General features: G+C 43.1%; 1 protein-coding gene across 2 annotated transcripts; it reads left to right on the top strand.

The window, feature by feature from the left end:
• Positions 1–8: 8 nt before the first annotated feature.
• On the top strand, positions 9–17,630 carry LOC119654955 (exportin-5). 2 transcript variants are annotated; one of them, XM_038060612.1, is made up of 12 exons: positions 9–299; positions 8,472–8,625; positions 8,695–8,854; positions 8,915–9,148; positions 9,207–9,929; positions 9,994–10,223; positions 10,287–11,608; positions 11,673–12,033; positions 12,096–12,264; positions 16,529–16,729; positions 16,858–17,012; positions 17,129–17,630. In XM_038060612.1, the coding sequence occupies exons 2-12, from the start codon at positions 8,507–8,509 to the stop codon at positions 17,142–17,144; spliced, it is 3,690 nt and encodes a 1,229-aa protein (XP_037916540.1). In that variant the 5' UTR covers positions 9–299; positions 8,472–8,506; the 3' UTR covers positions 17,145–17,630. The 2 variants fall into 2 exon arrangements, with proteins under 2 accessions (XP_037916540.1, XP_037916541.1); XM_038060613.1 differs by having other exon boundaries at positions 16,810–17,630.
• Positions 17,631–18,356: the final 726 nt, after the last annotated feature.

The following is an 18,356-nucleotide window of genomic DNA, read 5'->3' as shown; positions in this document are numbered from 1 at the left end:
CACAACGTTTCGCGCCCTTTTCTCCCTTCAAAACTTTTTAGCACACAACCGCTGTATCATCAGCCTCCCGCCCCCTTGAAAGATACAAAAGAATATTTTTTTTTTATGGTTAGGAAAATGTTGTGTTCGGCAAATTGACATTTTTGTCGCGAGTGCAATTTGGTCGCTGATGTCAATCTTTACAGAAAATTCAGATAAAATTCACTTTCTGTGGAACTATTACGGTGAAAATTGACCAGAAGAATTAAGCTAAATGTGAGCATTGAGGAGGTCGCGAGAGAAACGTTAGGAAGTCGAATGTAAGTAGTGAAAATTGCAAAAACGTGTGTGCAATGCGTGTACAAGTGGCTGTCAAATATGAAGTTTGGATAGGAGTTTTCCGTGGATTTTTGCCAATCGGTGTTTACTTTGTGCGAAATATTTGCAGCATGATGGGGCCATATGCTAATTGGAAGATGGTTCGACAGTGACGCGAGCGTGCTGGGTTCTGGCTGGAGGTATTCGCGGCAGTTGGAGCACGTTTTGGGGTTAGATGCGGACACTTTTTGGCATTGAAATTGGCAATTTTGTGTTAGCAAAGGGAGAGCAATGCGTGGTGGCTCTAAGGCCACTTCTAGTTCTTAAGTTTAGTGGCTCTGAGGTAACAATTGAAGCATGTACGGCATTTGAATGCACAAATTGATGCACTCCTTAGAAACGTTATCATCTTACCAAATCTAAGAGCAATCCTTCAACTACTATTCTCTCTTCATTCGTTTAAAAAAACAAATTTTTTACTGAAATACCAAATACGAATTTGCGTCATGTTTGGCGGAGATTGCATTACTCTTCGCTCTCGAAACTTGCATCAGCACATTTCACCCCTTCTCAATATGTCATTGTCAGTTATTTTTCAGGCTGCTGAATCCTTCTAATGACTGCAAAAGCATCCCTTTTCCCCTTAAACTTTCCCAATTTGAAATGGTAGTTGCTAACTTTCATCATCTACTATTTCTTTCCAATCTTACCTGTTCTGGCTGTGCCGACTCCTCCTTCCAAACAAAGTAATAAGAAACGAGACAAGGATGGCGAAATTCTGCAACCATTGTTCTTGAGCAAGTCGGGGATCAACGAAGCCATTTTCTGATCCTTGGGGAGAAATGGAAGAACATAATTGATACATCGATGCATTTTCAAGTCAGATGCGCTGGACGCGGTTCCCTGGAGAAGAGCAACTGCATCACACAAACCCATGTGCTGGGATTAGATTTCCTTCATCAACGGCGCAACAACCGGTATCCGGTTTAGGCCTGCGTTAATAACGAACTCCAGACACCCCAGTTTTGCCACGCGGATATCCTTAAAAGCTGCCTGGCATGCTGTTATCGGTTGTGATTTGCGATCCTAGATAGGAGAAATTATCAATCTCGAGTCGTTCTTCCCGATATCGTCAGCATAGGCCAGTAGTTGGGTGGACTTAAAGAGGATCGTATCCCTCGCATTTACCTCAGCATCACGGATCACTTTCTTGAGGGCCAGGTTAAAGAGGACGCATAATAGGGCATCCCCTTTCGTAGATCGTTGTTAATGTCGAATGGTCTTGAGAGTGATCCTGCTGCTTTTATCTGGCCTCGCACATTGGTCAGGGTCAGCCTAGTTAGTCTTATCAATTTCATCGAGATACCGAATTCTCTCATCGTCATGTACAGTTTTGCCCTGGCTATGCTATCATAGGTGGCTTTAAAGTCGATAAAAAGATGGTGCAACTGATGTCCATATTCCAACAGTTTTTCCATCGCTTGCCGCAGAGAGAAAAACTGATCTGTTGCTGATTTGCCTGGAGTGAAGCCTCTTTGATATGGGCCAATAATGTTCTGGGCGTATGGGGCTATCCGACCTGGCTATATAGCGGAGAATATCTTATAAATGGTACTTAGGAACGTGGTACCTCTATAATTGCTGCACTGTGTGATATTTCCCTTTTTATGTATGAGACAGATAATGCCTCTTTGCCAGTCTTCAGGCAGTTTATGAACCACTTGGTGTAATTGGTCGCCTCCATGTTTAACCAATTCGGCTGTAATTCCATCGGCTCTTGACGACTTATGATTTTGCACGACTGTTTCTCCTATACTTGGTGGTGGAAATATTTGTCCGTTGTCTTGTTGGCAGGATCTGCAACGTGAGACCTACTAGTTGTTCAGAAGTTCATCATAGTACTCAACCCATCGCTCCAATATGCCCATTCTGGCGGAAATCAGATTTCGCCCTTTGTCTCGGCAGGATGAGCATCGAGGTGTGGCTTCATCCTGCTGACTTGTTGATAAAACTTGCGCGCCTGGTGCGGTTGTTCCCTATACTTTCGAGTTCACAGATCTGTTGATTCTCCCAGGCTTCCTTTTTCCGTCTGTGAAGTCGCTTCTCCGCTCGCCGCGTTCTTTGAGAATGCAGCATTTCCCGGTATGCAGCATTCTTCCGTTCCGTTGCTAGCATACATTCATCGTCAAACCAGCCGTTCCGCCTGCTTTTGCGGCTGGGGCCAAGTATGTTTGTGGCCGTATCCATGATAACGTTCTTCAGGTGATTATGAAGATGTTTTGTTGATGCTTCATCTCCACGATCTCTGTTGACTGCGGTTATTGCGGCATCCATTTCACTCTTATAGGTGTTGTGGATGGCTTCAGTGTTAACTCTCACCTGGTTGTCGGAGGGGATTCTCGGTGATGTTGTTATTCGAGCTCGGATCACCATGCCAACGAGATAGTGATTCGAGTCTATGTTGACCTCCCTATAAGTTCTGACATTCATCCAGGCTGAGAGGTGGCGTTCGATCAGCACGTAGTCAATTTGGTTGAGACAGGTTCCGTCTGGAGAGGCCGACGTTTGTTTGTGGATCGCTTTCCGTGCAAACCAAATACTTCCAACAACCAATTCGTGTGACACTGAATTGAATAATCCGTACTCCGTTATTTTGTAGTGTTGGTGTTTTGATGTAAACTATGAGAGCCAACTTATCGCCTGAATACGGGCTCCGTTCCTACTTGGGTGTTAAAATCCCCAAGTATGATTTTGATATCATATCTGGGACGGGGTTCGTTCTACTGCTTCGTAGAAGGTATCCTTGTTCGATTCTGCAGTCTCCTCTGTAGGGGCGTGAACGTTAATGAGGCTTATATTTCTAAACTTGCCTCACAAGCGCAGAGTGCATAGCCGTTCGCTTATGTTTTCAACGCCGATAACAGCAGGTTTCATGAATATTCGTATAGTTGAGTGATTAAGAGCACAAGGCTATCATACGGAAGGTCGCGGTTCAAATCTCACTGGTGGCAGTAGGATTTGTATCGTGATTTGTCGTCGGATACCAGTCGACTCAGCTGTGAATGAGTACCTAAGTCAAATCAGGGTAATAATCTCGGGCGAGCGGAATGCTGACCACATTGCCTCCTACAGTGTACTGTAGTGTACCGTTACGGTCTTGAAGGAAGTGCTCTAAGACACTTCAAGGCCCCGATCCAATATGGATTGTTGCGCCTACGATTATTATTATTATTATTCTGGACCTAAGCGAAGTAAAATGGTGGGGAGAGTGGTCCTCTGTACTCTGGAAAGCCAAGTGGTAGTAGGCCCGAATCCAGTGTCGAATTGTTACTGCAGAATTACGGAACAACAAAATTATACAGTGCTAGGCGCCAACGTTGATTTCCAATATAATTGAAAAGGATCCACGTTTGCACACTATTAAAATCATAAATTTCTGGTATCCAATTCTATGATCTTGCCACAGTAAATACAAGCTGTTTGAATTCTGTATATAAGCCAATAAAGAGCTTAAAACTCGCAACATACATGCAACCGCCAAGCATGGTGGGGGGAATCAATTAAATTGGGGCTTCAAAAGACAAGAGTGAACAGATCGGTATTTATTGACTAGAATTAATTTGTTACAAAATGCCACCTTAGACATAGAATAATCCTTTGTCTTCCAACAGGACAACAACCCCAAGGACACTTCATTGTTGGCACGAGAATGGTTACTGTATGTGCTTCCTCTATCGGCAAACCTTAGCCTGGATTAACATTTGTAGGATTTGCTTGTACTCCAGGTCAATGTTCGGTATCCCGACGATATTGATAAGACTGACTAGGCTTACCCTGACCAATGTCTGTCTGATCGAGGCCAGACAAAAGCAGCAGGATCACTCTCGAGACCATTCCACATCAACAACGGTCTAAAACAAGGGTATGCCCCATCATGCGTCCTTTTTCACCTAGCCCTGGAAAGAGTGATCCACGATGCAGATGTTAATGCAAGAGAGAGCCTATTTCAGCTTAAAAAAAATGGTCTCAAGTTCTTTTTGTGTAAGACAATAACTTTGCCAGTCCTCATGTATTCTTCGGAGACTTGGGTTCTTAGCAACAAAAATTGCGAACTCTTAGTCGCGTTCGAGAGAAGGATCCTCCGAAAAATGCTTGGCCCCATACAAGAGGGTGGATGATTCCGTAGCCTCTATAACGATAAAATCTGTAAGCGACACTATGATCGTCTAGTTGTGGATAAAATCCGGCCCAACAGGTTGCGGTGGGCAGGTCACCTGATCTGTATGGGCGAGGATGATCTAGCCCAGGAAGTCTATAAGGGCAATATCTATGGTAGAAAAAGGAGATAAGGCAGAGCCATGGCACGAAAACGAGATCTGTTGGATTAATATTTCTAAGTGCAAATACGAATTTTTTGTAACTTTATATGAAAGTAGCATTTAGTATCTTTTTGTCACATTTTTGATATCATAATTTTTCCGCTCCCGACAACACTAACTGCCTGAGAATATTGATGAACATTTTGAAAAAGTTCTTTTCTCGGAAACTACGCAGGTCGCCGCAACGTCCCGAAGGGCTGTCATAAGATCTGGCTGATTGCGGAATCGTGGAAGCGGATCGATAACGGAAGAAGTTGAAGGGTCTATTGATCGCGGCGAGCGACGTCGAACGTGACGCACTCGAGCTCCGATATCGTGCGAAAACCCGGGGAGTTAAACGTAGTATGCGACATGACAAAAAGGAATTGTGCTACCCAGGGAAGAACCTGCCGCAGCTAACAATGATTTCAAAATGTGATGGTACATGTTTCGATGGTCTTGTGAGGGAGTTAATTGTTGGTTCCTCAGCCACGATAATTGGTGGCTGAAGGGGTGGAAGGAACTCTTTTAACGCGCTTCTTAACTGGATGCTATCCGATGAAGTTTCAGCTTTTGTGGATGAAATGACTAGTCATTGTATGCGGATAGGACTACTCCTCCGAATTGAAATCATCTCGGCCATCAAGGCGCTAAAACGGAGTAAAGGCACTAGCCTTGACGGTCTCCCCGCAGAGCACGAACACTATACATAGGAGATTCAACTCCCTGTATATTCTTAGAAATTTCAGGGACACGGAGTAGACGTGCACACGTTCGACTGCGGCCGGAGTTGCATAACCCAAAATTCGCGCATAAGAGCTGGCGTTAGTGCTTTGCATGCCCGGCATATGATGCTGTGCACCCACGTGGTTATGAGTACGGGGCAGCATCTGTCATAACAAAAAACATTCCCCAGTTGTTTATGACTTCTCACATGCCAGCGAGAACCAAAGTCAAAGCTTCCTTAAAGATTCATTTCGGATTAATGGTAATGAATCTTAATGGAATCACTAAACAAATGATACTTCAAAATTCCTCCACGAGAAGCTTGGTGGACGCAAACACGCGCAGCATTCTCGGAAATAGATCCATGTTTGCTCTCCTAAGAAGTGAGAAGGAAATAAATAAATGCATTCAAGATCAATCTTTCTGATGCATCCGTTTCCTCCCAGGATATAATGCAGAAACACAAGAAAACTATCTAGGCGACATCGACACACCAAAACACCACTTACCTATTCGAAAGGTGCACAATGAAATTCCGTGCCCGTTTTCCGCTGGAGTTACTACTCCTGAGCGGGTTTCCGGTCTAGATTCTCATCTACCATCTATTTTGGAGCAATTTTCAAGGCTTAGAACTCTGCTTCATCTAATTTTCATTAATTTAAAAAAAAAACGTTTGATAGCGCTAACAGGGAGTGTATCTGCAATGCTCAGCACGGAGCATCGAGATAAAACGTCAGAGGGTTTTCAGTCGATTTCCAGCCTGCCAGGGTTGTACCCTGTAAACGATATTCGTTCTTCTTATTATCGAGAACGTTTTCCACACTGCCTTGTAAGGTAGACGTGTAGGGTTTCAATTGACTGCGACATCTTTCCTCAAACATGTAAACTACACTGATGATTGGTCATCACACTTCTCCAATTTTCGTTTGTGAGCAGTTACGTCTTTGGGATCTTACATGAGTACCTATCAACTTGACTTAACCCTACGGTCTTCTTAAGCCACGAATCGATTTTGTGACAACAATCAGTCCCGCTGAAACAAGCATAACGTTTCTATACTGAGTGCATGACTCAGTTTATTCATACTGGTGGATACAAGATCTACCTCAATCTCTAGCGAACTAAAGAGTACGGCACCCACGTTGAAACGTAACACCACGCCGAGGCCTGAAGATTTGAACCATGAAACTCCCACCCGGGGGCCAACCGCTATAACCGAGCTGAACGCCCATTATACAGGAATTCTCCCGAGACATGTGGATTTAGGGTCTATCCCGGTTCCATGGTACCACCCTTTCCCCTGGTAAGGTATTGTCACTTGAAATGAGTCCCCGCGCAGACTCGGGTCTAATCGTCCTGATTGGGCCTTTGGAACATTCGCCTACTGCATCACGGCCGGCAATCAATAGTGAGTACAGCGTTGTTTCTGCCAACCGGAGCATTAAAAACGCGTTCCGTCTTCTCTGTTTTGTCCACCATCTGGAAATGCAACTATCTCAGCACTGACTTTATGTTCTTCATATGCAAAAGTGACCACTGCTGTTACTTGAAACCTCCAAACCTTCGTGCTTCGGATAAATCACACATTAAGAAGGGCCAACAACTCCATTCGTATCCAATGGAATATACAAGGCCCCAGAAGCACAGAGCGAGAAGTTGAAGCACATTTCCTCAAATCGCCAAAGATAACGCGCACGCGTGGTTAATACACTATGCCCCATTTAGCAGTCAATGGAAATCTTTCGGTATTCGAAGAAGAATGATTTTCCTTACAAAACTAATTCAATCTAAAGAATGATGGTCTCCGTTGGTCTCCGTATAACATTATTGGATACTATGCGTAGAACTATCGCCTCCAATGTCGTTAATACCCGACGCCGTGCACATTCATCTCCACTCGCATTACCTTCACCCTTTGGATGGCGGACTCGCCAACAGAAGAGACTTTGGAATAGGTAATTTTTTTAGCCGACTTCTTGGCAAAAGTGTTGGGAGTATAGTCCATTTTGCCGGTACACTAACGGTTTTTACTTACGCTGGATATTGAAGGTACATCTGGATTCGACCGTTTGCGGTCGCTGGGCGACTCTAGAGACTGCAAGTTATCTTATCGCCCTTTCTGCAGTCTTTTACCTTCCTCAGCTGCTAGCCACAGACCCGAAAGGCATCATCCACGAAATATTTCCAATAGTTCACTAGGGTCAATTGCTTCAGTATTAAACTGCGAATGATATGTCATCATTTGGAAATTTTTCATTTTCAAGGTTTGCACAAAGATGTGAAAATCTCGCCTATGAAGTTCGCCCTTTAATCTGTCGCAATGACTCGTTGTAAAGAGTAGCGACTAATTACATCACTAAACAACTTTTAGCCACTGTGCTAGCTTCCTGATTAGGCTAAAGCTAAAAACCTCGCCAAATCGTCCAACACAAAAAGATTGCTATCTAATGGAATGGAATGGTTCTTGTTCTTCGTGACCCCATACTGCTGAAAATTTTTTTTCATACCACTCCACCTAAAGAACCTACTCACTCCAGCAAAAGTCTTGCTAGTGCCTAAGTGGCCTCTAAACTTCGGGTCGTCATGTCTCTAAAAACAAGTCGCACTTCTTCCAGATTCCTTAACTCACGCAGATCCTTCCCTAAAATCTCAATTTGCCTCAACTTTTACCCATATTCTGCGATCCGACTCTTTAAGGTAATAGTATGCGTGGAGGGCCAAAAAGGCGGCTTTTTACGAGTCTACTCCTTAAGAGGAACCAAAGATAATTTTTTGTCACCCACGTCAGCATGAAAAGTTCTTGTTTTGCAACTGTAGCTGTTTTTCACCTGGTTTAGCATTCAACTCGCAACACACACAGGCGGCCACTGCTGTTTCAGTATTTCTCGACCGCGAACCTCCTGTTGTTACTGAAAATACGGGTTTCTTCTAACTTGATACAATTTTTCATTTGGTCTACTTCGTTTATAGTCCCGAAACAATTTGGCGTCATTTCTTTCAAATCGCTTGCCATGAGCGTTATCAATTCTCACATCTCCCACATTTTGTTCAGCCATAATAATGAAACTTTCGTCCCCATTATCATTTCAGAGTATAATTTCTACTGTGTCGAATATTGTGTACCAATGGAGCCAAATCCTACGGTACCAGCTTTAGCCAGTGAACTGGCGAGGGCTGTAGAACTCATTATGAATCCCACTACATCGCCAGAAGCCCGAAAGGAAGCTTACGAAGCTTGTGAGAGGTATTTATTGTTTAATCTAAATTATACGTAAGAAGTTACTATTTAATTCACATTTTTTGTTGACCATAGCTTCAAGGACGCATCGCCGCTTTGCGCGCAAGCTGGTCTCTTTCTCGCAAGCGGTCATCAATTCAGCACCAGCGTTAAACATTTCGGTCTTCAACTGATGGAGCATACGGTGAAATTCAAATGGAACACAATATCACATCAAGAGAAAATTTTCATTAAGGTAATTTGGCGCTTAAGAAAATGCTAACACACAGTTTGTTGCACTATAAATGTTTCACAGGAGAGCTCGATGCAATTGTTACTAACTGGTGTCGGTCCAGCTGAAGACATAAGTTTGGCGCCGTTGAAGGATGCTCTTTCGCGTATCATAGTTGAGATGATCAAGCGCGAATGGCCACAACAATGGACTACATTATTAGCGGAACTGTCGGACGCTTGCGCTAGGGGTGAAGCTCAAACCGAGTTGGTTTTGCTGATCTTTCTTCGTTTAGTTGAGGATGTTGCGTTATTGCAGGTAAGATTGCACTTTCCTCTGTTAAAATTTTAGATAATAATCAGTTGAAATCCCAAAGACAATCGAATCGAATCAACGTCGTAAAGACATCTATCAAGCGCTTACTCTGAAAATGGACGAAATCTTCGACTTCTTCCTACGCCTAATCGAAATGCATGTGAACGGTTTCCGAAGCACGACAACAATTGGAAACCTACAAAAAGCCCGTGCTCACAGTCGTGTTGTTCAAGTTGTCCTTTTAACGCTAACAGGTTTCGTTGAATGGGTTTCCATAACGCATATCATGCGTGGCGAAGGGAAACTCCTACAAATTCTATGCATTCTCCTCAACGATATTGCATTTCAAAATGCCGCGGCCGAATGCCTGTCGCAAATTGTGAATCGTAAGGGTCAAGTTAAAGATCGAAAACCGTTGTTATATCTGTTCGGCGAAGAGCCAATTGAGTATATTTATCGTGCTGTTGTTATGGTACCAACGGGAGCCGTGAGCATCGAACATAATTATGCATTTTTAAAGAAGATCCTACCAGTTCTGAACGGCTTGAGTCAACAATTGACGGCGCTGTGGGGAAAGGAGGAAGGCACAATCGGACGCCCAGTTCATTTTACTAAATATTTAGAAGCTGTCTATATCTTGACTAGACATCCCAGTTTAACATTATCCCACGGTGCTGCACTGATTTGGAACATGTTACTGAAACATGAGCACATCTCCAGGGACGCACTGTTCTTAGAATATATTCCGAAAGTGATCCAATCAATCGGACCAAAAGTGATAAAGGTAAAAGTTCAAATATGTAAGCAAGCCTTTGAGTTCTTTTAAAGTGTATGGTCCTCGGTTACAGATACCTTATCCCACTTCTCGCCCAGTGACAATAGGAATGGATACGGAATCTTACATAAGTATAGACTATGACAGTGAAGAGGAGTTCACGATATTCTTCCACCGCTGTCGGACTGATTTCTTAGAGATATTTAGACAAGCCACTTTAATAGTTCCCCTAGTGACGTTTGCATATTGCGAAAATTGGCTCAACTTAAGACTGTCCAAGGCACATTCCGAAACATATACAACGTAAGTGTAGGTTTTGAAAAATTCGAAGCATGCGGTAACACAAATTTCGTGGTTTATTTTCAGATGTAGCATTCATGATCCTGTGTATATGGAGTGGGAAGCTCTAGTTGCCGTTCTAGATGGCGTTTTGAGTCGCATTCTCATGGTTTCGGAGCGACCATCAGTAACGGCTGGCATCCGTTTATTGGAAGAATGCATCAAAATCGAAACATCCGATCCGCTAGTTCTTTCCGTGATCCTTTCATGCATTTCGGCTTTATTCGTCTTTCTAAGTATGTCATCGTGCCAAATTCCGGCTGGAAACAATGCAGCAATGACCGCAGCTACACTTATGCGAGTCTTAAGCAAAATCTTCGCTTCATTGGTGTTTACTGAAAACAGTGAATCGAAAAGTCCTCGATCTAAGGCCGTGAAAAACTTACGACGACATGCAGCATCTTTGATGGTCAAGCTCGGTCATAAGTATCCTCTGCTGTTGCTTCCCGTTTTCGACCAAATTCATGTGACTGTCAAGAACCTGATTCAATCTCAACAGATTACTAAAATGGAGGCAGTGACTTTGCAGGAGGCTCTCTTGCTAATTTCGAATCATTTCTGTGATTATATTCGACAAACGAGCTTTGTTAAGGAAATTATTGACAGTGCACAATCGCAGTGGACGGAATTGGCGCCAATATTCCGATCACCTCCAGATTTCATCAATTACATTGGGTTAAACAAGGCTCCTATTATGCCATTGGAAAGCGACCCGTGTGCTCCGAATAGAGGAAAAATCATCGACGCTCTACATATTGTGTTGGGTGTTGTGAAACGGTGCTCGTGGCCTGATGACCCAGATCGTGCATCTCGCGGAGGCTTTGTAGTTGGAAGAACGGAGTCGTACAATCCAGTCTATCGAAATCCCGCCACCCCCCACGTTCTCCCACTTTTGCCAAATATTTTCGCGCTATTGCGAGTACTTAATGAACTTTTCAGTGTGGAAGCGTTAGCGATGCTCTCGGAAGGCTACAAGAACGTGCATGCGATGTTGGAGCATGAGAAGAAAGTACTGATGGGAGTGTCGCCCGTGCTAACAGATCCAATGGATCCGACTATTAAGAAAGTTCCAACGGCGCTGGATAAAATGCAACAATTTCTGACCCTGATTTTTGATGGTTGTTATCATATGATGGGAGCATCAGGTCCGTCGTTGGGGAGAGATCTGTACCAGTGGCCTACTTTGGTGAGTGATTTGATCGGTAGCAGCTTCTCGAGTCTCGAGCATGTTCCCGACTATCGTTTGCGGAGTATTATTCGAGTTTTTCTCAAACCATTCGTATACTCATGTCCTTCTGCATTTTATGAGCAAGTTTTAGTTCCTGTGTTTGCACATTTAGCTCCAATTAGTAAGTGAAAATGTTCCATTTCAAAGAGGATGTTAATTTTATTAAGAATTGTTTCAAATTGTAGTGCTTCATCGACTGAAAGCTCGGTGGGAATACATCACAGCTCTGTATGCTGCAGGCAAACTTAACGAAGAGGATGATACTCAAGAAGTGTTGGACGATATGCTCAACAGAACATTAACTCGTGAATATTTGGATGTATTGAAAGTCGCCTTAGTGGGAGGATCAATTACGATGAATGATCATTTGGTGGGCAATGCATCTGATGCTACGATGGATTTCGAAGACCAATCGATGGATGGAATGGTTCAATCGATGACTCGTGCGACTCAATCGGCAATGGCGTCCGAAGTGATAAGTGATTTGGGAGGGAAGCTGTTGAGAAATCAAGCAACGTGCCATCCAATTGTATTGACTATTTTACAGTGAGTATGCATAATTTCATGATGCATTAAGTTGTGTGCTCAATTTATTATTATAATCTCAGCTCAATATTCTGGAACGATGGACAATCGAGTCTGAAGGCGGTGCAGCTAGCGGGTCCAATTATTCGCTTCCTAACAGCAGAGCAATTGCTTACAGAGTGGTTGGCAACTAATACCATGGCGTCGGTTTTGCGGGCTCTACAAATTCATGGCCAACACGAATCAAATCAGGTAAAGTCTGCTTCCTACCTCCCTTCTAGTGTTATATACCAACATAGACTTCCTTTTCTATGAGGAATTGTCTGCAGCCCAGGGGAGGATAACTAAAGATGACAGAGCGAAACAGGTTGTTCGAACATGCAAAGGGGGAACATGATATTTACCTCTCTGTCGCTTCCAACGCCTCATTATTGCAAATAAATTTAGGAGTGGTTCTCTGGATGAGTGAAATAAGACAGGCGCTAACATCGGCCTCGAGCGAGGTCTTTCATATCGTTCTCCACTCGCATGAGTGAGAAGATTCGACCCTCTAAACGATTGACTTTCGAAACCTGGCAATCGTTCTTGCAGACCGGACGGCAGGCATCTTAAACAGTTCGCCGAAGAATATTGATGAAGTTTGGGCCACCTCCAAAAATGCGCTTTACGAACTAGGTGCCGGTGGGGTAAATGTATTGATTAGAAGGCGAATGTAGCAATGGATAGCTCACACCGGCTGTACCATGTAATCCACTATCACAAAGTCGCCGACCATTAGATCGACGCAAAAACACGTATCGCAGAACAGTGGATTATTTTTAGCCCGGCTCACCACAGGCTAATGAGCCGGATTTTATCCACAGCCAAACGGTTGTGGTATCACTCATAAATCTCATCGTTATATAAACTATGGGAACGCATATCCTTCTGTATAGGGTCAATAAATCTGCACAGGAGCCTTCTCTGCGAACCGAAGTCTCCAAAGAATACCTGGTCTTGTACAATAGAAGCTTTGACCCAATGGTGAGACCTTTTGAACAGTTTTTGTAAACTAAAATAAGTTCTGTTGGCTCCTAACAACCTTGCGCAGATTTCGTCGTCCCAGTTGTTATCGGTTGTTATCTTCGACCCTAGGTAGGAAAAATTATCAACGGTTCTAAAGTTGTACTTTCTTGTTATATAATTACTTTCTTATCTTCAGTGTTTCCAGTTGACCAATGCCTTTTAATATTGTTGTCTTCATTTTTTGTGCTGACGTTGCCACCATGTATTTTGTAATGCCTTCATTAAGGTACAGCGTAGTGTCTCGCGCGACTTACTTGATCTGGATGAGGGCAGTTTGTACATTTCGCTTTATTGTCCCCATTACGCCAGCATAGATATGGCTCCAATATGCTTATATCGTCGAAAATCGCCTTGAAATTATAAACATCGAGGAGTATATGGTTTCATCACTCTGACTTGTGCGGATGCTCGTGAAGCTTCCTTTTTCTATCTATGAAATTGTTTTTCTCCTCGATGGAGTTGTTAAATCTCTGCACGTGCTCGCGTTCTTTGAGATTGCCGCTTTGCGCCGTATGCAGCATTCTTCCATTTCTTTGCTAACTTATAATCACCGTCAAACCGATCATTCGATCGACTTTTTTACAAAATAGTTGTGAAAGTCATTTGTTGATGGTTCATTTCGCCTTATGGGAGCTACGAAGAACTTTCTTGTGGATCGCTTTAGTATTTGATCGGAGGTGGTCTCATTGGCATGGTGCTCGAACCTCTATTATGTTAATTAGAAAGTGATCCAAGTCTATACTGGCTCCCTTATATGCTTTAATACTCATCAAGGCTGAGAGATTGGGGTGTCCTTGTGAGTTGGGGCTTAAGAATATACTCAAAGCCTTCCTTGCTTGTCGTAAAAGGACTAAAAGGGATAGACATTTGTTGGTTAGCAACCTACAAATTTTGAAACTCTACTGCTACCAAAATGTCAAGAACACCCCGAATAAGGACTGACCTCACGGCAACGACCTTCAGCTATCGAAAACGGACTGTGATTGGTTTCTGGAATGTGCGTACGCTTCTCCCTATTCGAGGAGCGAGGGTCCTCAGAATGCTCGCTTTCTCCAACTTGAGCGGGAATTCCAGCGATATATACGACATTTTGGGCCTAAGCGAAATAAGATGGCAGGACTCTGGGGAGTACCTAGGAGCCGGTTTCTGAGAGACTTCTAACTTCTCGACTTGGGTCCAGGTTACGGAGACTTCCGTTGTAGCGGAGAAGGATGCTTTCTATGACCAATTAAACGCGGTTCAGGGGAAGCTTCATAAAGGTGATAGGTGATCTGAATGCCAAGGTAGGATCTGACAATACTTTGCTTGGACATGTGGTGGGGAAGCACGGTCTTGGCGACTCTAACGGTAATGGTGAGAGGTTCGTGAATCGCTGCAACTTCCACCGCCTCGTCATCGTTGGTACACTGTTCGAGAACAGAGCCTGCCATAAGGTCAGTTAGATTTCAACTGATCGACACCGTAGTAATCAGATCGACTATTTCGCGACATCAGTAGATTTAGGAGTTGTCTTCTAGATATGCGTAACAAGAGACGCGCTGATATCCGCCTTGAAAGGGATCACCATCGCTTACGTTGGCTAAATCTTGCAGGGTTGGGGAGCGACCTCTTAAGTTCAACATCGATCGCTTGTACCACCCAGCTGTCGCTCGACAGTGGAAGAGCTATCTTGCTGATCGAACGGCAGATCTGCTGAGTAACGCGCCTGAGAATATCGATGAGCATTGGACCGCCATCAAAATGCTCTTTTTTCGGATGCTTTACAAGTCGTCGGCCACGTTCCGAAAAGGCGTCATAAGATGTGGCTGACTGCAGAGTCGTGGAAGCAGATCGATGAACAAAAGGGGTCGAAGATTCTACTGACTACTGCGAGTGATGCGATGTAACGCGATCGAACTCCGGTGCCGAGCGAAATCCCGAGAAGTAGTGTAGCGTAATGTACCGCGTCACAAAAGAAAATTTGCTATTGGGCTGATCAAAGAAGCGGAAAATGCCGCAGATCTTAATGATTTCAGAACTGTGTACCGCATCACGAAAACCATCTTTCGATGGTCCTGTGAAGCACGTTATCGGTCAACTTCTCTTACACAATGATGAACAACTGAACAGGTAGAAAGAATACTTCACCAAAGGCCTTAACCGTATTACATCCGGTGAGGTTCCTTCTTTTGTGGATGAAATGGTTAGTCACCGGATACGGACCGTTCCTCCAAATAGAAGAGAAAACATTTCGGACATCAATGAACTCAAATGGAGTAAAGTCTTTGGACTTGACTATCCCCCGCAGAGTTATTTATCGCTGCACCTGCAGGTACTGCAGATCTGCTGCTTCCATTCGTACGGAAACCTTGGAAATCCGAGACATTTCCCAGAGAGTGGAAGAAGGGGATGGTCGTTAAGATTCCAAAAAAGGGCATCCGTTTTGAGTGTGACGATTGAAGGGGTATCTGCGTGCTCCCTGCCATGTCTACAATCTGGCAATGCAGTTATCTCAACACTAAGATCATGTTGAGAGAGGGATTCCGAGCGTCTCGGGAAGCCGTGGTTGACGCGCTATACTCCACCAAGGGGTGAAAGGCAACCATATACATATATATTATTTATTTGAGAGTGGTCCCGCCTATAGAGACTTATATTTTGTTTCACCCTTCCCGTGCGACATTGCTATGACAGCCGATATATCGCCTGAAAACGGGCTCCATCCCTCTTGGCTGTTAAAATCTCCAAGGCTTCGATGATCTGTTCCACTGCCTCCGATCGATCTCCTCTGTAGGGACGTTTTCAAAATGTTCCTTACAAGCACAGTAACAGGAGATTTCATTTTTCGGGTGACTAGGAAACGTGCACTGAAAAGATGGTTTACTGGACAGTCGCTATAATAAATGGTGTAGTGGCTCCTCTCCTGGGAGCCGGTCCCTGTCAAACGAATCTATCGTAACGCATTGCCATCAACCTTTAATGGATCAGGATATTGGCTAGCTGTTATGCAGCTTGTGGTCTGTACAAATCGCACACGTTCCATGAAAAAATGCGCAAATTGTTTCTCCCCCAGTCCGTCGTTATATAGTCAATCCAGTCTGAGGCTCCTCCCATGATTTCGCAACAGCAGTTGTGTATGGTTGTCAGCCCGATTCAACCCATAACTTCGAGAACCTGTTGGCACAGTTCGGTTTTTAGGCGCAGGAGGCTCGCTTTCTCATCCTTCTCTGTGTACAGTTTTCGCTAAGAGAAAGTTCCAAGTAGTCACGGCTTGCAGACGGAGACAGGATATGGTAGCAGAACTTTTTGGTGTTAGTTCAGCAGTTCTTATACTCTATTGTGGATACTAGTTCACGTCTCCACTCTTAAACATATAGTAATCTTCAATCATTCATTTAAAAAGCAATATTTTACTTCCAAAAGTGGCAGAACAGGATTTTCTAACAACTAAAAACGTTCGTCCATTTTTCAGGCAAGTCTGATAACTCTCGGTGTACAGGTCTATGAAATTACACGCCCGAAATTCCCCACAATTATCGCCGTAATGCAACAGATCCCCAGCATCAACTTGGCCGACTTGCAGCAACTAGACGAGAAGATTGCGCTGGGCCAAACGAAAGGAAACAAGATCGACAAGGCGAAGAAAGATCTATTTAAAAAAATCACGGCGCAGGTATACCATCTTTCTCTCCTTGTTCGTACTCAATATGCACTTTATGTTTATTTTCTGTATCGTTTATATTTCGATCGTAGAAAACGGTTTAAAGTAGATAATTTCATACGAAAAACCTCCAATTGCAGCTAATTGGTTGCAGCATGAACCAACTATTCCGCCAAGAGATTGAAATAGCTAACTTACCTCCAATGAACTTGCCATCTCGAAACCTGCAGCGGGCGACTGACATTCTGACGAACAACGGGCAAAGTGTCGGCTTAACGGAGTTGTTTAATCCCTCGTAAGAGATATTTTATATTTTAGCCCTAATAACGCTTGTTCTTTAATTTTAATTATTTTAAAATCATGAAGTTTTAGTATTTAATGAATTATCATAATATATACGCATACATGCAGAATGAAGTGGAAATGATATCATTGATAAGTGCTACCCCATTGGCAATTAAGTAAATAAGAAATCTGAACTATGAATTATTGACAATAGTTTGTGAAAAAAAGAGATACGAATAAAAAGTAACGTTGATAATATTATTAACAATTGAATAAAGTAAAATACAAAACGCTGTACAGATAGGAATAATGTGCACCCGCGCGAAAGACGAAAGAATCAGTTCGGACGTTGGTTATTGCTGAATGATTGGAGGAGGAGTGAGAGACACTGAGGACAGGCACAAATTGTGGTCTATTAATCTTTGAAAATTGCTTTTCCTTGCAACATTTTTTTATAATCATGTCGTAATATAACACTTAAGGTGTAGAATTATTTTATAAATGAGAGACAAGGTAACTTAATTTGTAAAGGCACTTATTTTGTACAAATTATTTATTCATTATTATTTTGGATTTTTATGGAAATCGATAGTCGGTTTGAATTAAAAATCTATTTTGTTATCAAGAATTTGTTGACTTTCACTAATATTGTAGTTTTCCTGATTGTCGCCTGAATTTAGTAAACAAGTAGGTTAGGACACGAAGAGGATGGAACTGTTTGAATTCTGCAAATAAGCTCATCTAGCAAAAAAAACCATCCAATAAACCAACTATGACTTATTAAACGCAGTGATTCACCTAAAAATTCTGCTTTTGTTCCTCTCCTGCCCTGCAGTATTCCTGATAATACAAGCAACGGTAACTTCGTGTTTTGAATGTAAGTCAGTTTGAACTGTTAGATGGAATAGCAAACTGGCGATCGACTTACCATCAAGCCAGAGAAGCGGCTCATAAAGCAGTAGGTATAGCCAATCAAGGGGCAAAGAGTACTCCTATAAGGAACCCTTCAGACACCTCAAGTTGGCTGTCTAGCGAAACAATAAAGAATGTTTTAAGGAGCTTTGTACAGAGTAGGACGTATATCCATAGGAAGGCGCCTATAGAATTGTTATTGGGATACCTCCAGCCATCCAATTCGGTACGTCACTTGTCCTACTCTCTTACTGAAAATGCCCCTAAAAATCTACAGTAAAATGAAGAACTGATTGGGCCCTTATGCGGAAGTCCCCAGCAACAGTTGGTATTTGTAGCTACGTATTATCAACAGCTAGTTTGTAGAAGACTCTGATGTGAAACCGATTATAAACCGGAGGTGTATGTTGTCTCTGAGGTGTTCCACGGTGATCTGTACCAG

The sequence above is a fragment of the Hermetia illucens genome, chromosome 4, assembly GCF_905115235.1.
Source record: "Hermetia illucens chromosome 4, iHerIll2.2.curated.20191125, whole genome shotgun sequence".
NCBI classification, from domain to species: domain Eukaryota; kingdom Metazoa; phylum Arthropoda; class Insecta; order Diptera; family Stratiomyidae; genus Hermetia; species Hermetia illucens.
The sequence above is the reverse complement of the archived record's forward strand: the minus strand, read 5'-3'. Positions and strand labels throughout refer to the sequence as shown.

Coding starts and splice junctions, on each gene's coding strand:
- LOC119654955 (XM_038060612.1), top strand. CDS start 8,507: ATGGAGCCAAATCCTACGGTACCAGCTTTAGCCAGTGAACTGGCGAGG. Junction 8,626..8,694: donor GCTTACGAAGCTTGTGAGAG/GTATTTATTGTT, acceptor TGTTGACCATAG/CTTCAAGGACGCATCGCCGC. Junction 11,609..11,672: donor TGCACATTTAGCTCCAATTA/GTAAGTGAAAAT, acceptor TTCAAATTGTAG/TGCTTCATCGACTGAAAGCT.